We start from the raw sequence: 20,137 nt of genomic DNA, 5'->3' as shown, positions 1-20,137 counted from the left end.
TTATCATCATAGGAAGATATCTAATTAATTTTGAAAGGAAAAGATACCAAGGAAGACGGGGAGAAAAAAGATCTGCTCCAAGTACCAGGGATGCCAACTAGATTCTCTCACGAAATCTTGGTAGTTGCCACTGAAAATTTTAGTTGGGAGCTTGGGAAAGGAGGATTTGGTTCAGTCTTTGAAGGGATTCTGACAGATGGAACAAAAGTTGCTGTGAAGTGTATCAATGGTTTATCTCAGACAAAGGATTCTTTCTTAGCTGAGGTTGAGACCATAGGCCGCATTCACCATTTGAACTTGGTGAGACTGGTTGGGTACCGTGCCAACAAATCAAATAGATTCTTAGTTTATGAATATATGTGTAATGGTTCCTTGGATAAATAGATCTTCCACAGAAACAAAGAGCTTGCTCTTGATTGGCAAACAAGGAGGAACATCATCCTGGATATCGCAAAGGGTCCATCCTATCTCCATGAAGAATGTAGACAGAAATCATCCATTTAGATATTAAGCCCCAAAACATCCTTCTAGACGAAAGTTTCAATGCAAAAGTTTCTGACTTTGGACTGTCCAAGCTCATGGACAGGAACCAAAGCCAAGTTGTGACAACCTTGAGAGGAACTCCCGGATATCTGGCTCCTGAATGGCTGAGCTCGGTAATCACAGAAAGTGGATGTCTATAGTTTTGGTACTGTGACTTTGGAAATTTTGTGTGGGCGAAGGTATACATTTGTTAAGTCTTTTTAAGAGAAAGGCTAAGGAAGATCAGATGTTGGATTTGGTTGATAAGTGCAGTGAGGATATGCAGTTACATGGAGCAGAAGCTGTAGAGATGTTGAGGCTTGATGCATGGTGTCTACAAAATTATACTGGTAGAAGGCCTTCTATGTCAATGGTGATCAAGGTCTTGGAGGGGTTGATCGATGTTGAAGATAATCTGGACTACAATTTCTTTAATTCATCAGAACTAGAAGCCACTGAAGCAGTTCACCGGGGGGAGATTAATGTGGGTTTTGCCTCTCCCAAGTTGCCGTCCATTCTGTCAGGACCCAGGTGAGAAATAATCACTCTGACTCTTTCTGTTTAGACTTATTTGGCCGTCTTGGAAGGCATCTCATTTTAAGAAACAACATTTTCAATCCTTTGTCATTTCGTCATCAAAATTATTGGCCTCACTGAACACTTTACATTCATATATTCCTGTCAAGTGCAAATTTGTTCTGAAAATAATCTGATTTCAACATAAATTTTTAGATAAATATTCTAATTATATTTTTCATTGAAAATCAATAGTACTATTGAAAAAGTTTAATAATGAAACATAATATTTTACAAATTTACATAAATTTTTATTTACTTTAAAATGAATAATGAATTATAAGAAATAAATGGATAATAATTGTTTCAATAAATGATGTAATGATAAATTTGTCACATAATAAAAAAAAACAAATTATATATATTTTTGTTAAAATATGATAATATTTTAATAAAAATTATAAAAAAAATAAATATTGATAAGTTAATAATTTATAAATGATATTTATAAGTTAAAAATAAAAATAAAAATCTTTTGATAAAGGTTAAATAATAATAATATTTTATTTAAAATAATTATAAAAATAAATAAATTTCATTTATTAAATATGAAAATATCCAACTTTCTCCATTACATATATAAATTAACTTTTTAATTATTATCATAATAATTGGTATAATTTTCAAGTTTCAAATTATTTCTATAAACTATTAGAATGTTAATGGATCAACAAATTATGTTTCATATGATTTTAGGTTTATTTGGCTAGTTAAAAAAATTAGAAGAGATATATATTGTTGTGTAGAAGAAAAAAATGATATAATCAATTTAGACTAATTTTGATATGAGAAATTATGGTATTAATTGATCTAACTCATAATACAATGACAACTAGGATGGACTTAAAGGTGCACTTAAAAGAATTGCAAGTTGAAGAATAAATCAATTAAAAGAGCTGTGATTGAGAGGAAGAAAATAAGTTGGCAATTGACCAGTTCACTAGTTGTTGTACACTAAATGCATAGGCAAATCACTATTTGTATTTTGGATCTCAACTAGTTAAGCAATCAATTCAACCAATCCTCGATCGGATGAGGCTCCAACGTCAATTATTTCAAACTGAGTAGTAAAAGAGATAGAGTGCACATCATCTAATCAGGCTCAACCATATCTCCCTTGACTCGACTAGTTGTAGTGTAAAATGCATAAACAACTCTTGACTAAGGTTATGAACCCTTAGTAACACATGTTTAAGCTCAAATAACCCTTTAAAGCAAGTTTAAGAATAATAAGGTTAGGGTTTCATCAAAAGAATAAAATCATATGATTTTAAGGGAAGACAATCTATTTAAGTTTAATAAGGATGATTTTTTGAAACTTTAAGTACATGAAAATTTTTTATGATTCAAGTGCAGTGGTAAGTGCAATCTTACATTAAGTCTTCTTTAGTCTTCAAAAAGCTCAAGTCTTCAATGTATTGGCCGTCTATTTTAGTTCTTTGAACTATCTTTAAATTTTCCAATAAAATCTAAAATAATTAACTTGATTTTAATAATTAGTAGTTGTGACCTTGTTTTGTAATCATTAAAACTCAATTAGGATAACTATAGGGCTAATAAATATGATAACCATTTAATTTTTAGAAGAAAACAATAAAAATAAAAAAAATAAAATTTTAAAAGAATTATGAAATCATGAAAGCATTTTTTTTTTCAAGATTATTCATTTTTTTGCTTTATGTAACATAAAAAATCTAGAAAAATCTTTACAATGAATATTACTTTAAAATAAATGATGTTTGTCCTCAAAAAGAGATTTTTTTTCTCCATTAAATGATGCTTGTTCTTTAAAATGGAATTATTTATTAGGTTTTTCACTTTTTTCTGTCTGTAATAAAAAGTAGATATATTTCTCCTCAGAAATAAATATTTTTATAAAATTTTAAATCTATATCTTTTTTAAAATATTCATTAAACTTGTAATCTCACTACATCAAGGTCCATTTATTATTTTTCGTATTAAAATTATAATTAGTGATTATGGTTTTAACCTAAAAGCTAAAATCATAGTTCCTAATTAGGTCTCCCATGAAATTTAAAAAAAAAAAAAAAAAAATCATATGTGAATGTGAATGTGAATGTGGTCGGGGAAAAAAAGATTATTTTTACTGAAAACCCTAAAGCAGTAGGAGAAATTAAATCATTAACAGTATTGATCTAGCATCCCCATTTGTTAAAAACTAAATAATGCACCATTAAAATAATAAGAAAAATGGTCAATGCAGTTAATTTCATGAACAGACGATCCAGCACTTCTTCCATTAAAACATGACCTTCTATATTGTCTTTTAGCTCTTTTTGTCCCATTTCCCATGTTCTAAGAGGCATCATGGATTGGAATCAGACACCACTCACTACCATGACTATATACAAATCCTCTCAATCCTAATCCAACCCAACCCAACCCACATGCTTACTTCCTCATTTTCAAATTGGGGTTTCACACGTTTGCACCTCCAATGAACTAAACAATTCATAAACTCTGCCGTCCCTACAAAGCCACCCAGTTGAGCAGTTTAAGACCCACCAACCAAATGCTCCAATTTCAATCTGTTGATCCTCAAAGAAACCTGGTTTTTCATTGTTACAAGCTGGGTGACATGAATTTCGGTCAAGTGGGAACCCTGGGTTTCAGAGGTGACAAGTTGAGTAGCATGGGTTTAGGGTTTTGCAGTTGTCAGTTACAGTTGGGGAGTTTGAGGCCCAGAAATTTGGGAAATAGATTTATGTCTGGTGACCAGGTGAAAACCATGGGATTGGAGGGTTACAAGCATGGTGGTGTTGAATTAGGGGTCTATAGGTGGAGTAGGAGTGGAAGCTGTGTTGTGAGGCCTAGATCAGTGCTGAGTGTGGATGAAGTGGTAGAGAGGGAAGGGAATGGAAGAACAGGAGAGGAAAAGCAATACGATGCCATTGTTATCGGGTCGGGAATTGGAGGGTTGGTTGCGGCAACACAGCTGGCAGTGAAGGGAGCTAGGGTGTTGGTGCTGGAGAAGTATGTGATTCCTGGTGGGAGCTCTGGGTTCTACCAGAGAGATGGGTATACGTTTGATGTTGGGTCTTCTGTGATGTTTGGTTTCAGCGATAAGGTCGGCTTTAATAATTATTATATTCCTTCTTGAATTATACACTGTCCTTTTGTATCAGCAACTAAAAACTAGGAGTTTAAGATGATCATATTGAAATTGATTCATAACAATTGTCTAGATTGGTTATTGGAAGATGGATGGGTGCAACCCCTGTAATCTCAATCATAATCTGACTCAAAATTGTTCAATTTTCAAAAGGAATTAATTTCATGCTATATTTTGAACAAAGAGTTTTGCCATGCAAATTGTTCCATAGGCAACTCTGTAACAAGTTCACAACTGGAGTTTCTACTTAGAGCTGGTTCTAGCTTGACCCCTTGAAGAACCATCAACAAGGTTTTAAATTTTATTTTTTTTTCAGGTGAAAAGTGAATTAAAAATAACTAATTTATTGGACATTATTAGCTTTACTGAAGTTCACAACTTACTCTATGGGTGTAGAAGGTCTTAAGCTTTGACTTCAGGTTGTCATTTGCTTCTGGAGTGGACTGAATTTGATTTGTATCATTTTAAACAATTTAAAAATCTAGGATTGATGGTTAGTGATCGTGAGAAATATTTTGGGATGATAGAAGGTGATCACAACTGCCATACTGATGTTTTGTGCTATGCTTCATGGATGGATTACTTATTGAGGAGCAAAATAGTAATTTGCTGGCTGAAATATACTGTTTAGATTTGACTCACTGATATCCCATGTATTTTTCCCAGTACTATTTGTGCCCTAAGCCACCATGCAGAGGAGAGTGAGTCATTCTTAAGATCACTCCACCCTACTAATACAAGTGCAGGAGCATTTAATGAACAACGGAGATTCTTTCTAGTATTATCAATAATTACTAAACAAGTGACGTTTCACTTAAGTTCATCTTCAGGATATATATATATATATATATATATATATATATATATATATATATATATATTTTAACAGAATTTTAGTTTAAAATATGCTTTTAATTTTCTTGGAAAATTCAAAATTGTATTCGTACTGTTAATATGATGTGAGTTCTCTGAGGGCATGTTTAGAGTTCTGCTGCAATTCATACTTCAAAGGGGCATCATTATTGTTGTATGTAGTTTTTTAAAGTAGGAATTCACCATCTACAAGGAGGCCTTGAAGGAAAATAGGAACTATAACCACAAATTTGGTATGTTATAATTCTAGTTTCTTGAAATGACTATATTGTAGTGGTTGATTGTAATGGACCAATTCAAGATGGTAGATTTGTACCTTGAAATGTTACATAAAACACGATGGTGCTGTTTGGTTTCTGCAAGATTTGTACCTTGAAATGTTACATAAAACACGATGATGCTGTTTGGTTTCTGCAAGATTTCCAGATGCTGTCCCAGAAAACCAGAATTTATAACTCAGGGTTCCTTATTTCTTCTATGAATGGTATTTCTAGGGAAGTTTTCTCAAGAAAGAAACTAAACCTCAGGTTTTCAGATAAATTTTTTCATGAATGTAATTAAGAAGACATGATGGACAATCCCCAAACTATGCAACAGAGCATTTGCCCCCTGAAAAATTCCTGCCAACTGCTTCAATCAAAATGGGCAGAGAGGGAAAGGATTTCCACGTGAAAAGAATGCCTTGAACACCTTATTTCCTGAAGGAATAGCCGAGATTAGTATGTTGCTTTTTCTTTTTCTTTTTTTTTTTTCTTTTTTTTGGTGAGTATTAATTTGCACTCAAATTTAAATTCTAAAATCTCTGTTTTACAAAGTAATGGCATTTAGTTAGAGTGCAGTTTGCTAATTTATGAACATAAAAATCTAACAAAAGCTGAAGCTTCATGCTAATTGCATTTGGTGAGATTTTCTCAAGGACTTAGGTCTTTAATTTTAATCTCCATTTATGCACTCTGAAATTAGGAACTGTTATGGTAGATTTTTTATTTTTTTTTCCTTTTCTGCTTGTTTGAATTTTACAAAATTCTGACTTATTTTCCAATTTGGCATTGTTGAGTTGTTAGTGGTAATAAGTTCTTCACATTTTGTGTTCAAATGTGGGCAGGGAAATTTAAATTTAATAACCCAAGCACTGGAAGCAGTTGGATGTAAGATGCAGGTGATACCTGATCCAACTACTGTCCATTTCCATTTACCCAGTAACCTTTCGGTCCGAGTACATAGACAATACGGTGAATTCATTGCAGAACTTACCAAGAATTTTCCCCATGAAAAGGAAGGGATCCTCAAATTCTACAATGAATGTTGGAAGGTCTGTTTTGATTGAGGTGACTCAATCTTCTTCTGGGCATTTTTGCCTCTACTTGTAATTTTTATCTTAAGAATTTGCATATGTATTGAGTAGATCTTCAATGCCCTAAACTCATTGGAATTGAAGTCACTTGAGGAGCCAATCTACCTTTTCGGACAGTTCTTTCAGAAGCCTCTTGAATGCTTGACACTTGGTAATTGTTTTTCCAGGCTCCAGAAAATTGCTTAGATATTAATATGCAGTTATTCATATGATAAACAAAAAATATGTGATCATGTCATGGTGGTAGAGTTGATAATTGTACTATTATGTTTCTTGACTCCAATTGTGAAGTATTATGTATTTATGTTTTTAAGTTTCCATAAGATGTGAGAAAATGTTTTGAGGTGTTGAGGGGCTACATAATATTTGTAGTTACTTTGGTACGTCAAATGGGTATGCATAAGATATCCTCAACACAACTCAATAAAGACTAATCCTCTCTATCTGGGTATACAGAGGATGCAATAAATGAAATAGATTGCTGTACATTTATATACAGCTGATCCACGCTGAACTCTTTTGAATGGTAAATTAAAGTACTGAATATGGTGATTCTTTTTGGAATAGAGACCGGGTACAAATGATTATGTTGTTCTTCATGGCTAGTTCCTGGATGGGACTCATGAAAGAGAAGATTCATTGAACATGTGTTTCCTTCCTCATTTGTGTGATCCATATTTGCACAGGACTGTTGGTTGGCGACTGGTTTATGGGTTAATATCTCTGCTATATGCTGGATACCTAGTGTTGTCCATAGAAGTTTGCTTTAACGCATCTGTTTTCTCTTTTAAGTCATTTTGTATTTATTTTATATGATGTTATCTTCTGCAGCCTATTATTTGCCCCAAAATGCTGGAGACATAGCCCGCAAGTACATAAAGGATCCCCAGCTGTTATCTTTCATAGATGCTGAGGTTTGCCGCAGTTATTTCATAGTTGATGTTGAGTTTTTCTTATTGATAGCTTTGGAACCTTCATATGGCATATCCCACTACTTTCATGAGCATCAATGTTAACTATGGTATGTCTGCAGTGTTTTATAGTGAGCACAGTTAATGCTTTGCAGACACCAATGATCAATGCGAGCATGGTAAGCTTTTAATTGCCTTTTGTTCTCTCTATTTTTATTTCTTAGCTTTCCTGAAATCTTGTTTCTTCCAGGTTCTATGTGATAGGCATTTTGGGGGAATTAACTACCCTGTTGGTGGTGTTGGTGGAATTGCTAAGTCCTTGGCAAAAGGTCTAGTTGAAAATGGCAGTGAAATACTTTATAAGGCAAATGTGACTAGCATTATATTGGCGCAGGGAAAGGCCGTGAGTTTGACCTTAGTCTTGTGGATAGATGATGTTAAAATTCCTATACTTGGTACTTATTTTATAGATGAAGTGAGATTTTTATTTTGCTTTGCATTGTAGGTGGGAGTGAAGCTTTCAGATGGAAGGGAGTTCTTTGCCAAAACCATAGTATCTAATGCTACTAGATGGGATACATTTGGTTAGTTCTGCAAGGATCTTTTGGATGTTTATGAGTTATTTTGCCAAGTTCCTGCCTTGTTGTACCTTGCACTGCTATATCAGTTCTCTCAGTAATTAATTAACCAAACTAAAAATTCATATATTGCAGGAAAGCTTTTAAAGGGTGAAGAACTTCCAAAAGAAGAGGTGAACTTTCAAAAGGTCTATGTTAAGGCCCCATCATTTCTTTCCATTCACATGGGGGTTAAAGCTGAGGTTTTGCCACCTGATACAGATTGCCACCATTTTGTTCTTGAGGTATTTGGGTTTCTACATACCTTTATTTCCTTAAAAATTATGAGGATATTAGTCAGGCATGACTGCCATCATATGTTCACTTAATTCTCTTACCTTAATTTTGTAGAATGACTGGTCAAGGTTAGAGGAGCCATATGGAAGCATATTTTTGAGCATTCCAACTATGCTTGATGCATCATTGGCTCCAGAAGGTCGCCATATTCTTCATATTTTTACAACTTCTCCCATAGAGGACTGGAAGGTGATCTTAATTTGGACAATTAATTTTGCACAGCTATGTCTTATGGTGATCTTGATTATGCAATATCCACCACTTACATAAATTCTTAGTTGACATAGAAATGAATCTATCAGGGACTCCCTCTAAAAGACTATGAGGCAAAGAAAGAACTTGTGGCAGATGAAATCATAAGCAGATTGGAAAAAAAACTATTTCCGGGGCTCAAATCATCCATTGTTTTTAAGGAGGTACGATTATTCCCTCATTTTACAGAATAATTCTATAGCAATTATGGACAATGTTTTAGACTTTGACTTCAAACTGAACTTGGTGCACAAAGAAGTGGAATTAATTGGAAACAGTTTGTTGAGGTGTGCTTTCTTTAAATCCAACAAAATAGTCTGATTCACACTGCTTTTACAACTTCAGTTAGATTTTGTTCTCTTTTATACTGTATTTAGTTTTGGAAAATAGTTCATAACAAGTTCAAAGCCATGACATCATATGATGTAATTGCTGATCTAATTAAGTTTCTTTGATGAAAGATGATAAACCTATGAGGTGGGCACTGATAGCTCATAATCCAGACAATGGTTTTTCCTTGGATTGTGGAAAACAAAATCTGGAAGAAAATGCATTTATACTGCTAGTTGGATTCACACTAAGCTATATTCTTTAGATTCTACATGCTTAACTTGAATGTATCTAGTATCTCCTACATATCTTCTAAAAAATGTCATCCCAGAAGAAAAGAAAGTAGCCACTTTTCATCATTTTTAAGTGCTGAAGAAATATTATCAATCCATAGTGATGCCTTGTAGGAAGTCCAGTAATGGAGAGTTCTCCAATCCAAATTCTAATTTCCACTTTCCCCATATGCCGAAATCAAATAGAGTAAAATATTCATAATGAGGCTCATAAGAGATGAACTGATTCATCACACGATCATCATTAGTTTCTATTTAAAGTCCATCCTTAGTTTCCTATATCATTAATTTCTATTTTAAGTCCATCATTAGTTTCCTACATCATTAGTTTTTATTTTAAGTTCATTATTAATTTCCTATTTTAAGTTTCCTAGTTTAGTTATTTCCTTTATTTTTGCATTACAAACATTATTTAAAGGTTTATTGTAATTGTTAGAAGGAGTTCAATATAGTTTTGAATTATTCCTTAATTTTCAAATCCTATCGTGATCTTTATGTTTGTTCTTGAGTGTTTTTTTGTTTCGTTTCGAAACAAACCTTCCACTGCACCAAAATTGGTATTAGAGTAAGGATTTTTACCTCAATCTCATGGCTAATGATGGTTCTAGTGGAAAATGAACCATTGATGACAAACGACGATTTGAAAACTTTGAGTCGCGACTCGACAAGATCGACGAAACTCTTCGCAACCTCACGTAGATGGTGGCTGCATTGACTTTCGAAGGAAAACGTGAACCCGTGGAGGATGACCAGACCAGTGTGGTGACTAGCAGGAGGGCGACTATGATGATTGACGTCGGATCGGGATAGAAATCAACGACAGAGGCGCGATTTGCACGGGTCCAGCCACAAATCGCGATTTTCATGAGCCTTTTCCATTACAGTTGTATGGGCGTCGGAATTAGGGAGCTCCTAGGCGACGTGACAACGGCAACCTCTAGCAAGGGGTTCTTACCGACGGTGACGGCGAGTTCGAAGCTGGTGGTGGCTTTCCTTGAGTAGTTGCAAGGGTTTTTATTATGAAAAAGATGAGTTTTTTCCACCTCTTCAAGATGGTGATGATTTGCGACTTCCACAACGGAGGAATATTCAACAAAAGCAACAATGGAGGTTGAATTATTCATCTGGAAAAGAAGATGATTTTCATTTCAATTATCAAGCTAACAATTGAGGTCAAAATAACCAAGAATTTAAGATGAAGATGGATTTACCAAGTTTTGACGGTCGATTACACATTGAAGATTTCTTGATTGGGTCCATACCATCAAAAACTTTTTCGACTATTTGAATATTTCAAAAGAAAATCAAGTAAAGCTTGTGGCGTATAAGTTGAAAGGTGGAGCTTCTTCATGGTGGGAACAACTTCAATATACTCGTCAACAACAAGGAAAACAACATGTTAGTACTTGGCCCAAGATAAAACGATTGTTATAAAGACAATTTCTCCCCTCGGATTATGAACAATTTTTATACCAACAATATCAAAATTGTGGATAAGCCAACTGCATTGTGAACGAATATACGAAGCAATTTTATCGATTAAATGCCCTAGTTAATTTGTCTGAGACGAAGGATCAATTAATTGTTCATTATATTGGAGGCCAAAAGTTAGTTATTCAAGATCGATTGGCTCTTCAAGGGGTTTGGACCATGACAGATGCAATTAATTTGGCGATGAAAGTGGAAAATCATATCAATAGCTCTACAGTGCGCACTCAGAGTAACTTTCGGCGACCAACCCAAGAAGCTTCTTCTACTTCAAAGGGGTTAACAACTTCAAGAAGCAACGATAATAACAATAAAGATGCCCCTTCAACTCAAAATTTGATGCAAAATCAAAGTGGAACTTTAGCCCTTGTTTGATCTAATACTCAAGGCCGAAATCAACAACAAAAACAAGTCAATAATGACCTTTATGGGCGTCCAAACCTTGGAAAATGGTAGTGCAACTAGCCGGGTCATTATTGACTTTGCATAAGAAGGTGGTAGTGCCGAGAAACATGTTTTTGAAGAAGATATCTACGAGGGTACTGAGTTTGTAGAAGGAGATGTGGGAAAAGAAGTGGCATGCATTGTCCAACGACTTTTGCTTGCCCCAAAGAAGTCAGACAACTCTCAACGACATAAAATTTTCTAGACTCGATGTACTATTCGTAATAAAGTATGCAACTTGGTCATTGATAGTGGCAGTAGCGAGAATATTGTTTCCAAGGCTTTGGTGAAAGCACTAAATTTGAAGACTAAGAAGCATCCTTCTCCATACAAGATTGCATTGATTAAGAAGGACCCAAAAGTTCAAGTGTTAGAAGTTTGCAAGGTTCCTTTGTCGATCGAAAAGTATTACAAAAATGAGATCGTACGTGACGTGGTGGATATGGACGCTTGTCATATTTTATTGGGGAGGTCGTGACACAATGATGTTGATGTCACTTATAAGGGTCGAGATAATACTTTTTTTTTTTGGTGGCTGACAAGAAGATTGTTTTGATGCCACAGTCTCAATTGTCAGAAGACAATTTGGTTACTAAGAAAGATAAGCCCCTATTCACCATCATAACGAGCCTAGATTTCTTTAAGCAAGTCAAGGAGCCGAATTTTGTTGTAACGTTGGTGGTTAAGGGCCAATTTGAAGCAACTATTGATATTCCCACCAAGGTTCAAGAGGTGGTTTATTGTAAGATTGGTGATAATGCTTACAAGATTGATCTTCCAGCTGATATGAACATTTCCAATACTTTCAATGTTGTTGATATCTTTGAATACTTTCCCCCGGATTAGTTTTCTTTGCAGCCACAAAACTCGAGGATGAGTTTCAAGTCATCATTAGTTTTTATTAAGGTTCATCCTTAGTTTCCTACATCATTAGTTTCTATTTTAAGTTCATTATTAGTTTCCTACATCATTAGTTTCTATTTTAAGTTCATTATTAGTTTCCTACATCATTAATTTCTATTTTAAGTTCATCATTAGTTTCTTATTTTAAGTTTCCTATCTTAGTAATTTCCTTTATTTTTGCATTACAAACATTATTTAAAGGCTTATTGTAATTGTTAGAAGGAGTTAAATATAATTTTTTCGAATTATTCCTTAATTTTCAAATCCTATTGTGATCTTTGTGTTTTTTTGTTTCGTTTGGAAACAAATCTTCCATTGCACCATGAACAATGTGGGTTGCGTTTCAATAGCCCACAATTTAGGGTGTTCCACCTAAGTAAACTTTGCTAGTCTCTAATTGGATATAATTGCATTCTTCAAAGAAAACAAGTATCTTTTATGAAGTTCTTTAAAAGTTTTATGTGGTGAATCCAAGCATCAAATCACTTCTTACATAAGCCAATGGATTGAGAAGAATGAATTAGTTATATTGGAAGTATGGATGAGGATCCTTTTTATTCTTTGCATGTCATTTATATGGTGGAGGCTCTAAATAAGTTCCCAAGGGCTTGTCATGGCTTTATTTCACCTAGTCCCTAGTTTCTAGTTTCTAGATAAGTTTATTATGGGAATAAAATTCATTTAGAGATAGTGATCACCTATGCCCTATTGGTTAGGTCTTTGGGTTTGGTATAATAATGATCACCCATGCTTGGACTTAGGTGTGGGTACATATTTAGGAGTCAAATTCTTTTAACTCCAAAGTTTAGGATATGAGGAATCGGCTAAAAAGGATCTAAAATTTAGATATGGATACAAGGATATAGCATAATAAAAGGAAAAAAAAAAATCAACTAGCAATCAATTAAAAGTAAAGATATCTTCAATTTCCTGTCTTCTTTCTTTTATCTTTATTATTATTATTATTATTATTTACTTATACCTAAATGTTCTTAATTTGTTTTAAAAAATATAATAATCAACTAATGAAATTGAAAATAAAAAAGAAATAAAATCAATCAATATTCATTAGTCATATTCTAAGCAAAGTAGGAGTATTTGACAAGGATTCCGCTCACATACCCATGGCATATCCTGTTGACACATATATGCTAGATGAAGTTAGAGAGTTTGAGTAGTATAGGTGATCACAAGGTTAGGGATGGAAGTAGAGGCGCAGATTGCATCATGTTTTCATTTATGTTGTCTGCCTTGTCTTGCATGTACTCATTACCAAACTATTTTATTATGATAGATCAATTATTATTAAAGTTTAATAGATAATGACGTAAGGGGAAGCTTTGCTTAGGAGGTAAAGGAAACCACATAAGATAAAACCTTATGAACACATGAATTGGGTGCAAAATGAGACATATCTAGTAATGACCTCATAGTAAGCTTGGTTCTTGAGTTAAGAGTATGAATTTTATTGGTAGGTTTAGGACCACATATTGCAGTGACCTGCCTTAAAAGGGGCTCACTAAGAGACAATAAGCTTATTCTATATTAGAATCTAAAGTGGAATCGTCACCTCAATAGATAAATATAAAGTAATAAAAAAAATTATAATGCAGCTAAGTGGTGTTAATGAAGCAACAAAAACTAGATAAGTTGACAACGGAAGCAAGGGTTTACAAAATGTGTCACATGGCGGAGAATAACTAAATTGAAATTGAAAAACATAGAGGAAATGGACGACATTTCCCATAAGTCTAATAAGGAAAAACACTAGAGCTAAGTGCCGAGTGATTTGCTCTCTGAAGTTGATTATACCTCCTTAACAGGCACATAGGAGTTTTCACTTGAAAAACTCCTAATTAGTTTTAAGAGCTATAGAAGGAACTAAGTATTAAAATTAAAAGTGATTTTTAAAGAAATAAAAAGGGTTTTCTTACCACTAAATTATTCACATAGAACTTGGAGACTCCTAATATTTGCTTTCCTTCACATACACCTTTGAAGCCTCGCCACCAAAATGAAAAAGAAGAGAAGAAATGATGAATTTTCTCTTCCATTTATCTTTATGTACTTTCGAAGTTTTTGTGAATTTACAACTATGCATTTTTTTATAGGTAAAAGCAATTGTATTAAAAAGAAAAGAGTATACACAATATATACAAGCAACCAAAAAGCAAAAAGGTGCAGATACACAAAAACAAACAACTGCACCCTATGAAGTTTCTAACCAATCCACAAAATCAAGCATCAACATAGAGCCATCCCTGATGAATTTACTATTACACCTTATCTTCGTGGAGTGACAAAAATGTCTCTAGCTAACACAAGGATAACAATAATACCCTTAAAATCCCTACAATTCTCTAAGTGTGCCAAGTGTTACCTAAAATTACTCACTTTAAGTTAATTAACCATTCTCCCTAATTTCCTAGTTATTTTTTATTACTTGAATTAAGGTAAGATCTTTGATATTTTGAAGTTATGAAAGTTCTGATTCAAGAAGAATTTAATTGGCCATAAAAATTAGAGAAATTTGCCCAAATTGTACTCATAAAAAATTTTGGGTTGTTACAATCTAATATTATACTCACCTTTTATTTTAATCTTCCTTGAAAATATGTTTTTAGTCTTTACTTTCTTATTTTACTAGGTTCTATTAATCAATTTACTGTATCATCATATCTAATTACATTTCTTTAAATTTTATATAAGGAATTCAAATTATTACTAGAATTTATTTAATATAATTACAAGAGTTCTTGTTATTTACTAATCATCATTGGTAAATTGATGATGCTAATTTATAATTTTTTTTTAAAAAAAAATTATTAGTGATTTTTAATTATTTTATTTGTATTTTTTTTAATTGTATTAACAAACTCTTACTAAAAAATCGAAAAACTTTTCCTTCCTAAAAATCTAGGATGTTCCACATATGATATTTTTCCACGATAAGTCTCCTAGAGGATCATAAACTAATCTTTATCAATTTGTGTTAGAAGTGCTGAGGGTGGGGGAGTGATGGGGGGACTAATGCCAATTTGAGTGAGTACTAGTTGGAAGGACTAATACATGAAAAGGAGGTGGTTATGGAGTTTTTCCAAGTAATGTTTTATGACACAAGTTCACTTGGAGTATCCATGGGTCATGTTCCAATGGTTGGAATGCCAACATTGTACCCTTGGAAGCTATTGCACAAATTTTTTTATTTTTTTATTTTCCTATCATCTTCTCTTTTTGGAGGATGATGATATAAACATTTGTGCACAAATTGAATCGTAAATGAATAGGAAGAATACAAAATTTATATGAAGAGGTCTATCTAATTTAGGAACCTACCTTTTACACAAAATCATGAATTAGTTCCTAGATATCAGTATTCACCAACTAATTTTTTTATTTTTTATTTTGATAGTTAATAGCAAAAAGTATATATAAATAAAGGGGAAACACCAAAATAGTGCCCTCGAGTATATAGGATATATACAGCAGAAGCCTATACGCTTACCCAAGAGGGAAAGGGGAAAAAACAAAAAACATTGCCTACCCTTAATCAAAGCCTAACCAATCAATGAAACTAACAAGAGAATTAGGCGCATATCTATAGACACCTTAGACCAAGACCACAAATTATATACAAAAGAATATTTCAGCCTTTGGACCAATAACTCCTCCTTTTCAAACGCCAACAAGTTCTATTACCTCCACACTAACCAACTAATATGCTAACAACTTAGGAAAGAAGGAAGAAAAATATAGGTAAGCAAAAGTATACAGTTCTAGTTTCATAAGGATTTTATCCTTTGTTAAAGCGAATCAACAAATCCATACCCTCTCAAGCTGGTGAGTGAACGTTGTCCATTCCCAACTTGCTTGTGATCTATTGAAATAAGTGACTTGGCAGGCCCTCAGTTAGAATGTCTGCAAGCTACCTAGTTGTTAAGACATGAAGTACAAATTAGACCATTGTCTAGCTTTTCTTTGATGAAATGTCTATCTATTTCCACATACTTAGTGTGATCATGTTGTATTGGATTATAAGCAATGTTGATCACAAATTTGTCATCACAATATAGTTTCATGGTTCTTATCCACTTAACTCCCAAATCTTCAAGGACTATTTGCAACCATAATAACTCACAAATCTCATGTGTCGTAGTCTTAAACTCTGCTTCTGCATTTGCTATAGCCACTACTACTTTTTTCTTACTTCTCCATGTTACCAAGTTACCGGCACATAAATTATAGTGACATGATGTCGATCTTCTATCTACCATTAATCTGGCCTAATCAACATTTGTGTAAGCTTCTAAACTTAGCTCCTCATTCCTTTTGAAAAAAATACCTTTCTCAAGGGTAGACTTTAGATATTGTAAGATTCTGTGAACAACTTCCAAGTGGGATTCTTTAGGTCAGTGCATAAATTGATTGACTTCACTCATGACATAAGCAATGTCTGGCCTTGTGTGAGATATATAGAAGAGTCTTCCAACTAGTCTTTGATATCTCCCCTAGTTTTTGGTCTTGTTCAATAGGAGTGTATGATGGCTTGCAGCCCAGTATACTTGTTTCTTTTAAAAGGTCTAAGATGTATTTTTGTTGAGAGATAAAAATTTCATTTCTTGATCAAGCCACTTCAATCCCAGAGAAGTATTTGAGTGCTCCCAATTCTTTTATCTCAAACCCTTTTACCAATTGCTTTTTGAGTTTCTCAATTTCTTCAAAATCATTTCTGATGACAATTATATCATCTACATACACCAATGACAATTATATCATCTACATATACCATCAAAATTGTAACCTTACTGGTACTTGATCTTTTGGATGAAGAGTGTATGATCCCCTTGACTTTGTCTGAAACTCCATGTTTCCCATTGCCTTAGCAAACCTCCTAAACCACACTGTAGAAGATTATTTTAATTTGTATAGAGCTTTCTTCAACTTGCATACACAGTTGTTTTTGAAATTCTTGGTGAACCTAGGAGGTGCCTCGATATAGACTTCTTCTAGGTCACCATGCAAAAATGCATTTTTTACATTGTATTGCTACAAAGGCCTTTCAAGATTATTACCTAAGGATAACAAAATCCTAGTAGTATTCATCTTTGCAATAGGGGCAAATGTCTGCCGATAATCTACTCCATAAGTTTAAGTGTTGCCTTCAGCCACAAGCCCAGCCTTATACCTCTCCCAGGGGCAAATGTCCCTTGATAATATTTTTCTATTGACATCGTACCTTGCCTGGTTGAATGGATTTTAGTTTTGTTTTCATTGATTTGAGAGGCATCTTGAGCCTTGGAGCACGTTTGCCTCACTGTTTTCTAAATATCTCTTGTAGTGGTCAGGAACATACAAGTAATTTCCACTGATTTCTGGCAGCATCAAGTTCCATAGCCATGTCATTATCATAGAATCGGCTTCATCCCAGGCAGTAAACTGAGGATCACTTTGACCAGGCATAGGTCCAATAAGGTGGTTGAGTTTCCCTTTCCCCTTTAGGAATGTTTTCACTAGTTGTGACTAGATCAGGTAATTTCAACCATTGAGTCTGAAGGATGGCTGAATGTTCTGATATTCTTCTGAGGGTGGCAGGTTGCTGTCTTGGGATAGAGCAGGGTTGATCAGGGTGGAGACTTTTGAGGCTTCTGACATTGCAAGAATAAGAAGGATAAAAAACTGGAATTAGATTTACTATGGCAATGAAGGCTGAAACAGAGGTTTGCGGGGATGGAAATACTCTTGCAGTAATGAAGGCTGTACAGACCAGAAGCGGTTTAACAGAAATGAAGGCCGAGGTGAGAGATTGCAGAAAAAATAAGCCCATAGCTCTAATACTATGTAGACAAATTGAATCTCAATTACATTAATGAATAAGAAGAATACATATAAAGAGATCTAGCAAATTTAGGAACCTACCTTTTACACAAAATTAGGAATTAGTTCCTAGAAATTAGGACTCACCAACTAACTTGCTAACCACTTGTGAAATAAGGAAAAAAAATACAACTATACAAAAGTATACAGTTCCAATTTCACAGGGATTTTATCCTTTGTTAAAACAAGTCAACAAATCCATAGTGATTCATCAACAAGATTCATTTTTTGAAAGACTTGGGGTTGGGCAATCAGCCACTATGTTTCCAATTTCCAAACCTTTTTAAGAGTAGTTAGAGTTAGAAAGTCCCTTATTTCATCCATTCTTGGTTTCTCCTGCTCCTCTAACTATACATGCTTATGTTATATTTTTGAGATATGTAGCTATCTTGTTCTCAAGAAGTTCTTTCTTTTTGCTTTCTATTTTTTTTTTCTTCTTTTTGACTAGCTTTTGGATATTTTGGAAAAATTTCTCTTTCTTAATTTGTACTTAAAAATCCATATCAAAGAATTAGTTTGTTTTTTATTAAGAAAAAAGGGGGTTCCTACATTTCATAGTATCTGTCACAATGGCAGGTAGGGACACCAAAAACACACAGGCGTTATCTTGCTCGAGATAATGGCACGTATGGACCAATGCCTCGCAGAACACCTAAGGGATTATTGGGAATGCCATTCAATACAACTGTAAGTTTTACCATAATCAGTAGATGGTTAAGTATTTAGCGATTTTTTATTTGGTTTTTAGCTTAGTGAATGAACTGGATCATGTAATGATGGAACTTGCAGGCTATACATGGTCTCTACTGTGTTGGGGATAGCTGCTTTCCAGGACAAGGTGTTATAGCTGTAGCCTTTTCAGGTGTAATGTGTGCACACCGAGTGGCTGCAGATATTGGTAAGCTGGGTTTTAGAGACTGCTTTATTGTAAAAATTGCTTGGCCATTGACTTGAAATATATCCATTGATTTCTTGTGAAACTTGCCTGAACTATTTTAGTACTAGAAATTTGAATTGAGATGTGAGTCCTCCCTATTGGTTTGGCTATCTTGTTAGAAAAGTTTTAAGTTCTAGTTTCTACTAGGAGTAACTGAACCTTGTCAACATCCTTGAATTATTTGCTGATCTACAAAAATATGTGACTCACTTTAAGATGCAAAATAAATTATAGGCATAAGTGAAAAAAAAAAAAAATCGATAGAATCAATTCAACCTAACTAAAACCAGCAAAATTGTTTCAGTTTTCAAAAATTATGAAGCTCACGTTGATTTTTAGCAAAACCAATATTCTGACATATTTCTTGTGATTTATAATTGCTTAATGTTGGATGAGTTTATTTATATTCATTATTATATATTGTGTATTAAAGTGATTTTTAAATGCATTTATCATATTTTGGATTAAAAATTTTAAATGTAGTTTTTACTTTAGACTCTAATGGATTTTAAATGACTTGTAAAAATCAATTGTACATAAGACCTAAACTGGCTTACATCCAACCGATCATCTAAACCAAACCAACCTTAGACAGGTTTGGTTTGGTTTGGTTTTTCGGTTTTTCTATCTTTCGAAACTTGGTTTGATACAAGCATAAACCTACCATATTGGTTCAGCTAATTTTTCCTCCAAAATTTGACTGAATCAAACTTTTTCACATTCCTAAAATAGATTATTCACTTTGATAGCTTCTAATATCAGCGTCAAATAGGTTGCTTTCGTTTGACTATACTTACTTTCTTCCGTCATTTTACTTCGAAGGGCTTGAGAAGAAGTCCCCAGTGCTGGATGCTGCCCTTCTTCGACTACTTGGTTGGTTAAGGACATTGGCATAGGATATTTTGTTAATATATATATATATATATATATATGGATATTAGATTCAGCATGACCAGCTGGCAGGAAAGCATTGTTTGCTGATGAAGAGCAATGATCTACAGCAAGTCTAAAAATGAAGATATGCTCCCAACTTTTTCTTTGGTGGGTTGGCTTGCTTTTCTGACCTGAAGGAGGTATTTTATAACACTGGGATCTAATCAATTCCAGATCATTGAACAATCATCTTTCATGATTCTTGTCTAGACTCCTTGGATGTAACTGTGTAAACCAAAGAGGTCCTTTGTAAAGTGGTTTTGTTATATTTAATTGAGAATTCTTGTTTAATTTAGTTGCTGATTACCAGTGTTAGCTGTATACAGGATGGTTGCTATTGTAATATATTTCCATCAATAGCCAAATTCAGTTAAATTAATTACCTTACCCTGCTCTTTG

At 33.8% G+C, this 20,137-nt stretch overlaps 1 protein-coding gene and 1 pseudogene across 1 annotated transcript; both read left to right on the top strand.

The window, feature by feature from the left end:
- Positions 1-90: 90 nt before the first annotated feature.
- On the top strand, positions 91-1,057 carry LOC132254156 (G-type lectin S-receptor-like serine/threonine-protein kinase SD2-5; annotated as a pseudogene).
- A 2,332-nt stretch (positions 1,058-3,389) lies between these two features.
- On the top strand, positions 3,390-20,125 carry LOC100263250 (prolycopene isomerase, chloroplastic). Its single transcript, XM_002269518.4, has 13 exons — positions 3,390-4,187; positions 6,211-6,417; positions 6,511-6,610; positions 7,291-7,373; positions 7,493-7,549; positions 7,621-7,773; positions 7,876-7,954; positions 8,084-8,232; positions 8,339-8,473; positions 8,587-8,700; positions 18,445-18,555; positions 18,658-18,766; positions 19,628-20,125. Exons 1-13 carry the CDS (start codon positions 3,633-3,635, stop codon positions 19,699-19,701), a joined length of 1,926 nt encoding a protein of 641 aa, XP_002269554.1. The 5' UTR covers positions 3,390-3,632; the 3' UTR covers positions 19,702-20,125.
- Positions 20,126-20,137: the final 12 nt, after the last annotated feature.

Source organism: Vitis vinifera, chromosome 8 (assembly GCF_030704535.1).
Source record: "Vitis vinifera cultivar Pinot Noir 40024 chromosome 8, ASM3070453v1".
Taxonomy (NCBI): Eukaryota; Viridiplantae; Streptophyta; class Magnoliopsida; order Vitales; family Vitaceae; genus Vitis; species Vitis vinifera.
This window is presented reverse-complemented; position numbering and strand designations above follow the sequence as displayed.